The following is a 10,913-nucleotide window of genomic DNA, read 5'->3' on the forward strand; positions in this document are numbered from 1 at the left end:
AGCTTTCGCTTGATTTTGGTCTGGCTGTTATGGTGGGCACAAAACCTAACAAAAGTCTCAATGAGCGAAAGTATTTTCATTCAGGTCAGAATGCACAACACTGTTAAAGTTTCTGTGGTTCAGTTAAATTTTGTGGGCCCAACTAACTAAAATCAGTGGTAAGCAAACATAATGATTTTCTAAGGACCACTGGGATGTCGAATGCTCGTCTTTTTTTAAAGTTCAGTTTGTAGTCAATTTCGGAAAATTAAGTAGAAATATAGGATGTTGCTTTTGGTAATAAAGGAGTTTATTTTTCTTTTAAAAATGTTCCAAAGGTGTCAGTTCACTACAGTTTGAATTAGTGACTAGGTGGTTAGTGGTAAAGACAGGGGAATCACTGTGTTTATATAGAAATTAAGATTTACACCTATAAACAATACTGTACAGGACTGCCCTGTTACATAGCTAATTAGCACAAAGTTTAGAACTTCCTAAGCATCTTAAATAAAATGAATGCTAGTTTATTTATCCGAGACACACCGATAATAAAACTGCTTGCTTCCTCTAAACTTGTTTTAAATTCAAAAAACACCTTCTTCGTCCTCGAGAGGGGAAACACATTGTACACACAGCACAACGATCGATATTAAAATACACCGATAATTAGGTGAACACCAAAAGCAAATTTCGGAAACGAGGACACATCTCAAAAGGCCAGGGGGTTCTTGAGGCTGCGCCGCTAGGATCGCGGCGTCTTTTGGCCTGAGTTTGCTATATTGTCCAAAAACAATATCTGTTCTTTTTGTAAATCTTAATTCTGTAATACCAACCTGGTGTGCTCACCTGCGCAGACCATCTCTTCGGCCAGTGGCCAATCGGAGTCCGTTATACTTTTTTTTTTTTTTTGCGTTCGGAAGCACACACTGTTGAATGGTATTTTTCTCTGCAATGCACATTACTAATACTAATATGTCACAACACCACTGTGCCACCCTATTACTATTTTCCCGACTGCCACAGTGGGTTATTCGTTGAAACACAATTTCATTGGCGCATACACAACAGGGGAGTGGTAAATATAACTGCGTAGGATAGAAGTATTTACACAAAAAGGTTCTACGGCCAACATAATGTATAAAGTGGTTAAGTCAGGCCACAAATGTAACTCATTACCTACACTTCAATTGTATTTATCGCACTTAACCTTAAGAACGATCCATCCGCGTAATTGTAAGGGGAACTTACAATTCATAGGAATGAGAGCCTCTCCTGAACAATTTCGAAATCCTCAGAATTGTTTCAATATGGTCATAGAGTATTTTAAATAATGCTAAGCTAACATAACAATTCATTTTCGTTACGATAATGTAACCTAACATACCTTCCCAGAATATAATAAATAACTATTATTTATTACACTGACCGAACCTAACCTAATATTTTAGTTCGGTAAACTTCGGAAATGTTCGTGTTGTGATTGTGGCTTTCATCACTGTGAACTGTAGCCTATCCTGGTCGTAACCTTTCCAAATCTACAGATACTACCATTTATGCGTCCGTACTTGGTGACGAAAGCAACATGTCACTTTAATGGTGGTGATTATCGATGCCAAAATCTTGGACGTGTAATGGATTTTAATTATTATTTCTCCTTGTAAATATCAGGTTTCTATGTCAAACATGAATGAAATAACTGTCCGTACATAATTTATCTTATTTTCTTCAACAGTTATGACAACTTCATAAACTTTATTTGATTTGGATACATTTATACATGGTAAGCATATATGTTTTGATTTTTTATGGTTGCTTAGAATCATTTTAATCTTAAGTGTGGTTAATTTATCACGTAGGTCATTTATTTGTTCCTGGATGTCAACTAACGTGTCTATCAGCAAGTAACGAGTCGACCTGTGATCTGCCATGGAACGACACACACTGGCTGACGCACAGAACATGTTCACGCCAATCTGCTTCGAGAGCGATGCCCCATTCGAAATGCAGCTCCCAGCGAACATGCCTGGACGGAGATCATGTCGCTCAAAAAAGAAGAAGATGGGTGCAAGGAGCAAGATGTCGGTCTGTATAACCAGTTATATATATTTTTTACATGTCACGGACATTAACTGTACAAGGAAAAACTGTGTCTGCCGTCTCTAGAAAATACTTTGTGAAGACAGCTTTTGCCAAATAGTTTCTGACGATCTAGGAAGACAATGCAATGGCAAGGACTTCACTATTATTATTTTTAATAACTCACGAATAAAAGAAGTCAATAAAATAAGCTGGTGTAAGTAAAGTCCAATTATTCACTGAATTTGATTTCGGTTTCTCACGATTTCCCAAAGTTGTTCTGCAATTGCCACAATGGTACACCATCAAAGACATGACAGTTGGGGGAGCGTGGCTTCTCTGCTGCACACTAAGTGTAAAACAATCACCCGAATACAAAAACTTTGCTTGGGCCACTCTGTCTCTTCTCCAGTACATGTGGGAACTTCAAATAATTGACATCCATGTACCATAATATGAAACTAATACACCCGAGTTCACTTACATATCTTGGTATATGTGCACAAGGATTGGGATTCTTTCTACCTCTACAATACACACCACAGGGGATTCATAGTAGAATGTTAGTGGCCAAGTTCACTTAGAGAGCATCAGATGAATATGTCTTATTTTTACGATGAAGTTATCACAGTAATGTGTAATACGCCAGAAGATAAAGTGGTTGCAAGAAGGGAGCTAGGTTCCAAGGAGACACTGTCACCACCCAAGCAAAGAGACTGCCAGAAATGTAGATTTGATGCTGGTAACTGTGCCAATCACAACCCTGTGTTTCTAACGACAATCTCTTGGCAACCTGCAGGAGCTGTACTTCGCCAGGAGGCAGGCGCTCAGGCAGGCGTTGGTCCAGGCCATCATGTTGGCAGGAGACGAGGAGGAGATCAAGGCATCCGACATACACTTCGACCACACGAGGAACATCTCCAGGCAAGACTGAAGCTCAGGACAAGTGGAGTTAATGTGGCGTAGGGTCCCAAAGGAGCTGCACAGTATGTAGTTGGTTTTCGAGGCCATAATCTACTTGCACACACACACCCATGCAACATGTTGGCTTCATAAATTTCCCACAACTTTTGCTAGAGGGATGGATGTGTAACAAAAGTTGAAAAATTATAATGATTTCATGTGAATTCCTCGTGCTGACGTATGTCAGTACAACTAAACTATTTATGCGAATAATGATATAGCTATTATGTCATACCTGTTTGTGAACTATTTACCTTATCATTTTACTGTTTTGTGGTATAGTTGTAGCACAAAACACTGTATTTTCAAGCAAAAATCTTTGTCAAGGTAACTTCAACATTAATTTTTATTAAAGCTGTTTAAAAATTGGTATTCCAGCTCATATGTATATTTATCTCGGTGCTGTCAGAAAGAGGGGACTTTCGGCCACATTCACAATTAGATGACACTGAGGAACCAGGGAGACACTATCACCACCCAAGAAAGATGGTGGACACATTCAGGGAACCGGAACTGTAGAGAGCTAGACCAGTCCAGTTGAAAAATTGAACTGGAGTGAATAGGTAATCTGAACCAAAAATGTATGATAAATACTGCTGAGGATTGTAATTCGAAAAGGAAATTAAAAATAGTAATTTTTTGCTGATGCTTTTATGTGCTATGCATTCAAAGTTGATGTTGAATAAAGTAACAGAGACACATTTTGTTTTATAAACATGATAAACATCCTGCTATAGAAAAGATGTTCCTGCATGTACTGGAGCAAGACAAAGTGTAATTTGGATCATTAATTTTAAGCTGACATCATACTTCTTGCCAAAATATATCCAACGAGTCAGTGCTCTAGCAGGCAGTTATGGCATTGTAGCGGTAAAACCTTTTCCATTTATTTCTTAAAATAATTTCATGGCTGCGCTTAAAAGAAAGCGCTTGAAGCGTTTAAAAAAAAAGTGTGAGCGAGTCTTTTATTACTCGCCAGTGATATGAAAAATCAACTAATCTCAGTAAAGAGCAAATTCATGTGCTCTAAATACACTTATAATATGTAACTCAGACACGAAATTTACTGCAGAATTCTTTCAAATAATACCGAGCCTGATAAATATCACATATTGTGTTTTAAACTAAATTTCTTTACTCATACTTTCCGAGGTGGAATTCAAATATAAATATGTTATATTTTAATTAAGAAATACACCCACTGACTGATGCACACTAATTGAAAGTGCTTTTTAAAAATATTGAATGTATAAAAGCAAATTTTTTGACTTGTTCTTGTTTGATTGAGCTTTATTTATAACAAATAATTTATAAGAAATAGAAAAAAAAAATATTTTTTTTTTTGCAAAACTCCTCGACCCCAGAGAAACCCCCGGATGGCCTCCGCATGGGGAGCCCTAGAAAAGAAACGGCCTCCCCATTTGGAATCCACCCTGCAAGGTTCTTTGTATCCACCCACCGTATCTTTGGTAGCCTGACTTGTTGCAAGGGATCGTATTCCAATCAGACAAACGCCACCATTTGAGACAATCCGCCCTGGAGAGCCGGGGCGCGAACCCGGGTCCTATAAGTCACAACACAGGCGCTCTACCCCAGAGCCAGAGTGGTAGATCGACTATCTGCAGTTTTCTTAACACTAACAGGGTGTATTCCACGAGTGACACTCAAATTACAAATTTTAAATAAATAGGCATTATTCAATATTAATATAAACACATTTTAAATTAATTATTTAATTTAGTAAAATATCCAAGATGCATTTTAATAAATACTGAATATAAATAAATAAACTGAACCAATACATTTATTAATATATATTTTTATAATGAAAATATATATTATACATACAGGAACATAACTTTAATTATATAAATATACACTTGGAAAACTTTATAAAAACCATTTATATAACTAATATGTACAATAAATAAATGTTTTTGATGATATGTAACAGTACTCAATATAAATGACTAAAGTATAAGAATTAAAAGCACATATATAATATGTTATTTTTTTACATCCTGTGAAAATATCGTCGCATGGTGCGCGCGCAAAGCAACAATGCATGACGCGCATAAAGGAGTATAAGCTAAAGTCCTGCAAAATTCGCGGTTTCCGATGGCCTTCAGGATAGACTGCACATACCCCTGTACACTCGGGAAAAATAACGCGAGTTCATTGGCTGCCGACTTGTAAGTCGTCTCAGCTGGTTTGTCAGCGATTCGATCCTTTCTTTGGTCGAGGGTTTATAACTGGTTGAGATTCGTCCAGATGAACAGTAAGCCGATGGCAAAATCATCCAAGAGGTATATGTGTTTGAATTCTAGCCTATCAAACGAATGAATCCGCGAATTTTGCAGGTCTCTAAGGGCCGTATTCCAAGACATAAAAATAAGGGTTTAGGTGTTGAATATGCGATACCTGTACCCTAACCATATTCCAAGTGCACGATAGGACACGGCCAGTACCTTATTTTTAGGGCACTGATTTTTGGTGTCCTATCTGTTGCCGTTTCGTTGCCAAAATCACGCGCATGAGCAGAGCTCACGTTTTCGTTGATTTCTCCCAGATGGCTGAATCGCATCTGGCGCCATTAACTCATATATAGTCATTTTAATTATAATCGGGGGATGTATAATGTGTGTTAGTGTGTCAAATAAAACTTTATAATAGCAAAAAACTATTCTGAAATATATTTGATTACTTAAATGGTCATAAAAACAAATAATCAACAACTTTAAAATAACCGTGTGTCAAATAAAACTTTATAATAGCAAAAACTATCCTGAAATATATTTGAATAGTTTAATGGTCATAAAAACAAATAATCAACAACTTTATAATTACCTGAGAAAATTAAAATTACGCCAATTAATTCGCACGATAGTGCTGCCATCTGTAGGATTTTGGCGTAGCAAATCCATCGATGGTTGCCAAACATCCGCTAGAATGCATTGAAATCAGTTTCTAGCCTCGTACAGGGCACAGTTTATTAAAACAGTTGCTTTTTCGTTTCCTAACAGGAATTGGATTGGGACGCGTTCTGGAATACAATCTGCGAGATAGGTTACAGTTGTATTCCGAACAAGGTAGTGCTTATTCGCTACCTTACCTGAATGTTTTGGAATACCGCCCGTAAGTATAACCTTCCCGCCCGCACGGCCCGGCGTCTCGGTGCCGGCCCTATATGAGACGCCGTCGTCCTCGCAGGTACTACTTCTACGTGCAGCGCGGCATGGACCTGACGCTGACGGCGCCCTTGGAGTCGTCCCGGGTGGACGGCATGCTGGCGCGCGTGCCGGCGCGGCTGAGGAGGCGGCGGGCCGCCGAGGAGGACCTGGTGCGCGAGGCCCGCGACGAGCACGCCTACGCCATGCGCCGCGCCGTCGCCGACTTCGCGGGCACCCTCCTGGGCACGGGCTCCGGAGCCTTGCTCGTCGCCGCCGTCTGAGGTTCCCTTTTCTGGCTCTGGCCACGACAAGCATCTAGATCCTTGCTTGTCGCCGCCGTCTGAGGTTCCCCTTTCTGTCTCTGGCCACTACAGGGCTCTGGAGCCTTGCTTGTCGCCGCCGTCTGAGGTTCCCCTTTCTGGCTCTGGCCACCACAAGGATCTAGATCCTTGCTGGTCGCCGCCGTCTGAGGTTCCCTTTTCTGGCTCTGGCCACCACAGGGCTCTGGAGCCTTGCTTGTCGCCGCCGTCTGAGGTTCCCCTTTCTGTCTCTGGCCACGACTAGCATCTAGATCCTTGCTGGTCGCCGCCGTCTGAGGTTCCCTTTTCTGGCTCTGGCCACGACTAGCATCTAGATCCTTGCTGGTCGCCGCCGTCTGAGGTTCCCTTTTCTGGCTCTGGCCACGACTAGCATCTAGATCCTTGCTGGTCGCCGCCGTCTGAGGTTCCCTTTTCTGGCTCTGGCCACGACAAGCATCTAGATCCTTGCTTGTCGCCGCCGTCTGAGGTTCCCCTTTCTGTCTCTGGCCACTACAGGGCTCTGGAGCCTTGCTTGTCGCCGCCGTCTGAGGTTCCCCTTTCTGGCTCTGGCCACCACAGGGCTCTGGAGCCTTGCTTGTCGCCGCCGTCTGAGGTTCCCCTTTCTGTCTCTGGCCACGACTAGCATCTAGATCCTTGCTGGTCGCCGCCGTCTGAGGTTCCCTTTTCTGGCTCTGGCCACGACTAGCATCTAGATCCTTGCTGGTCGCCGCCGTCTGAGGTTCCCTTTTCTGGCTCTGGCCACGACTAGCATCTAGATCCTTGCTTGTCGCCGCCGTCTGAGGTTCCCTTTTCTGGCTCTGGCCACGACTAGCACCTAGATCCTTGCTTGTCGCCGCCGTCTGAAGTTCCCTTTTCTGGCTCTGGCCACCACAAGGCTCTGGAGCCTTGCTTGTCGCCGCCGTCTGAGGTTCCCGTGACTGAGGACCCATTCGGTCAGATAGAGGTGGACTCGCGGTGGCAGTGGTTGGACTGAACAATAAAGGTTGTAGTAGTAACATGAATCCATGTCTTTTAGTGAGACTGAAATACAAGACTGCAAATTACTATATAAAGAATGGGGTGAGCGGAGGATTGGGACCAAAATATTCCTTGAATATTATCATTATTACTTATCATATAATTTTTTTTAAACTACAGGCAAAGATGGTGATTACACCATAACTGTGTATTATTGATAAGGCAAAACATGGTTCTACCTATGCTTTAGCATAGTTTTGACAATAAAATCGGTTATAAATGAACAGTTTAGTGCTCCCATCAGCGGGTTATAGTAAAGTTCAGTCGAGAACTTGATGCTATCACTCTCTCTTTTTTTTATGTGGAGAGGGAGTAACACACAGATTACTATTAAAATATTCTGTTTTAATTGAAACTGTTACATTATAAATCCAGTATTGTAAAATTGTTTGTTGTTCCCCCTGAAAAATAATTACAGATCTGTTCGTTAAATGTTTACTTTCTCATTGTTTTTAGTGTACCGATGGTGCGCATTCGAACGAACAATTTGCACATCCTGCCGCCACAAGTTAAACTTAACACTGTCATGGCAGGACGAGGTGCCATAATGTTATGGTGAATAACTATACTCCAATTACATAGTACCCAGCTCCAAGGTTCGGCCCAGCCGCCTTGCTTCAGATTTTCTACGGTTTCCCGGTGAACCAAAACAAGATCGACTGAGCAAAGATTTTAACCCCGTATTTTCGCCAACGCTGGACCAATAATTTCAGCTATTATTTCTCACAGAAGGAGATAAGAATCATGGCCCCCACAAGGGTTAGGCTGGGTGGATCCCTGAGTCCAGGTCCCGGGTCTGGAGGAGGCCCGAGCCCATTCCTGTTTATTTTTAAATGTTTAACTATCATAAGTTTTCACAAACTAGAAAAAAATATATTGAATATTTTATAAATAAAGCTTAGTTTGGACTTATAAAATAGTAACCATAATTATACCCTGTTTTTTTTTCAGGTTAAATAACATTCTAAAAAGAGTGTAGATAATACATAACCATGCAATTATAATGTAGCACGTGACTGTACAATTGTGGTGATGAGGGGAGTGTCCTCCGATCCTGGGTCCAGGACCCATAATCGAATGCGGGGGCCATGATTAGAATGCAAGTCTTTTGTTGAATGCAGGATGTACACCGTGGTGAGCAAGTTGAAAATGGTTTCTAGGGGATGAAGTGTGACTTGAAACAGTGGATCCTGGGTGTGGGCAGAGCGTCCTCGAGGACCTGTGTTTCTCTTTGCTCGGGTGAGCGAAGTGCTACGTGAACGAGCCCGACTCGGAGGAGCGCCGCGAGCTGCGGAGGATGCTGGGCGCCGGGAGGGACGGGTTCGAGTCCGCGCGTCTCAAGACCTTGAGGCACCTGCACGTCGTGAACCAGTGCTTGGTCCAGGTCAACGACCTCTGGCACACCGAGCAGTACCAGTGAGTTCCCGTCCGTGTCGCACCGGCGAGGCTGTTGTGGAGGCGCGCCCGCACTGCGGCGAGTCAGAAGCCAACCGTGGCGTTCGTCTCGAGTCGAACAAGAAAGTCGACGTGACGAACGAGTCGCTCGTAAGTTGAGAGTCGAATCGAACGGAGACGAATCCAAACCCGAATGAAATGGATAGGGATCGGTGTTGAACGACGAAATCGGAATGGACGTGTCGAATCCTGTCGAATCACGTCGCGGCTACTTCCCCTGTCTTATTCTCTCAGTCCTTGCGTGAACATCGCGTAGTGCTCCGTTTCAAGTGACTTTTTTTAGAATTAAATAATGGAGTGTAGTGGTCAAAACGCTTTGAAGTTTATTGAAATGTACAGCGCACGGATATTGTTGTGGGATTCAAAGGACAGTGCTTATAAAACAAGGTAAAAATACACGATATGTTAACGGAAATTGCTATTTTATTTGGAAATGATAAGGAACATGCAGAACTCAAAATTAAAAATTTAAAGAGCTATTTCTTGAAGGAAATCTCTTTCAACCCTTTCAACTCGTCCACACTACAAAGCTGTTTGGACGTAATGACGAATCGAACGTGCCGAGCGGAAAAAAGTCGAACAGAACGAGACGAACGACGCCATTCGTCATAGTGTGGATGCGCCTTGACACTTGTAAACATGTTGTTTTGTATTGTTCACAGTATGCTGCTCCAGATTTAAAAGGTTGACAAAATGGCATCATAATAGATAATCTAAAATTTATTCCATAACCTGAAATTGCATGTTATGAAGTTTGTTTTACAACTGATTTTGAAAATTATATTGTCCAGACTCGAGTGGCGAACAAAGTCGTCATGGCTCACGACTTATTCAACACCTGTTGATAGACAGGTGACGATAGTGTTGGTTCGGCGCCAGTGGGCGAGATCAGGCCGCGAGTTAACTTCGGAACTTTTGGCTTAGTTTCCCATGCGACGCTGGTAATATCTTTAATTTTGGTGATGTGTCCACTGAGAACACAGACCAAGGAGGACACTGGACCAAACCGCGCACGACCTCCCTTGAAACAAACCCATCTCATACGCACGCTAGCTCACACTTGGCCTCTGACATCTGCCGCAAGGTGTTCACGTACAGCACACGACAGCCGAGCTATAGTAGTGTTGGTGAGCACGCTCTCTGGTGTGTTCGTGCTGACAAGTACTGCTTCTGGTGGTGGTAGGTGACATCACGTACATCAGGGAGGTGAACGGGTGAAACTCATGGGGGTAATCACCCACCAGTGAATGCAGTAAAGATGTGGGAAATATTGATGTCCAGTTTGTATGGTCTACCTCTTTCTGTACGCGTAACCACACCTTGGATCCCTAGTTGCACCTCAGTTGGGTCAGAGTGGGTGTGGCACTGGCTAGCCTCGTAACTTCATGTGAACTGCATACGATTGTTAGTTAGCAGTCGTAGTGCGCGAACCTTTCATTATAAAGAAGAGCTGCATTCATAGCTGCCTGCAATTTAGTGACAGAATAGTTGAACACATTGGCGATGACTAGCAGAAACCTGCACCACCTTAATGTTCGTAGGTAGTGACATTTGCCGTAGTGTAAAAGGGATACTGTGATTGCTGGTAACAATGGTGTTTGTTCTTATCTGTGTACCTCGCCTTCCAGCACTAGCAATCATTTAACCTTTACATGTACTCAGTGGCGTTGCCAGGATTTGTGTATGGGGGGTGTTAGGAAGCATGCCCCCCCCCCCGTATTAAAGCGGGGGGTGGGGGGTCCTCTCCCGGGAAAATTTGGATTTTAAGGTGTAAAATAGTGCTTTTTAGCAGTTTTCGGTTCTTAAATTTAAATATTGTAATGGTAAAATTTTTATTAATTGTTATATGAAATTTGTTTGAGTGATGAATAAGAAATTAATTAAAGATTTGGTGCTAAGGGGGGGGGGGGATTGAACCCCTGCATGTACTGGC

General features: G+C 42.3%; 1 protein-coding gene across 1 annotated transcript; it reads left to right on the forward strand.

The window, feature by feature from the left end:
- Nucleotides 1–1,681: 1,681 nt before the first annotated feature.
- On the forward strand, nt 1,682–6,469 carry LOC134541822 (uncharacterized). The gene is made up of 4 exons (XM_063385516.1): nt 1,682–1,759; nt 1,878–2,061; nt 2,855–2,979; nt 6,229–6,469. The coding sequence occupies exons 2-4, from the start codon at nt 1,906–1,908 to the stop codon at nt 6,467–6,469; spliced, it is 522 nt and encodes a 173-aa protein (XP_063241586.1). The 5' UTR covers nt 1,682–1,759; nt 1,878–1,905.
- The last annotated feature ends 4,444 nt before the right edge of the window (nt 6,470–10,913 follow it).

This window comes from Bacillus rossius (assembly GCF_032445375.1).
Source record: "Bacillus rossius redtenbacheri isolate Brsri chromosome 4 unlocalized genomic scaffold, Brsri_v3 Brsri_v3_scf4_2, whole genome shotgun sequence".
Lineage (NCBI taxonomy): Eukaryota > Metazoa > Arthropoda > Insecta > Phasmatodea > Bacillidae > Bacillus > Bacillus rossius.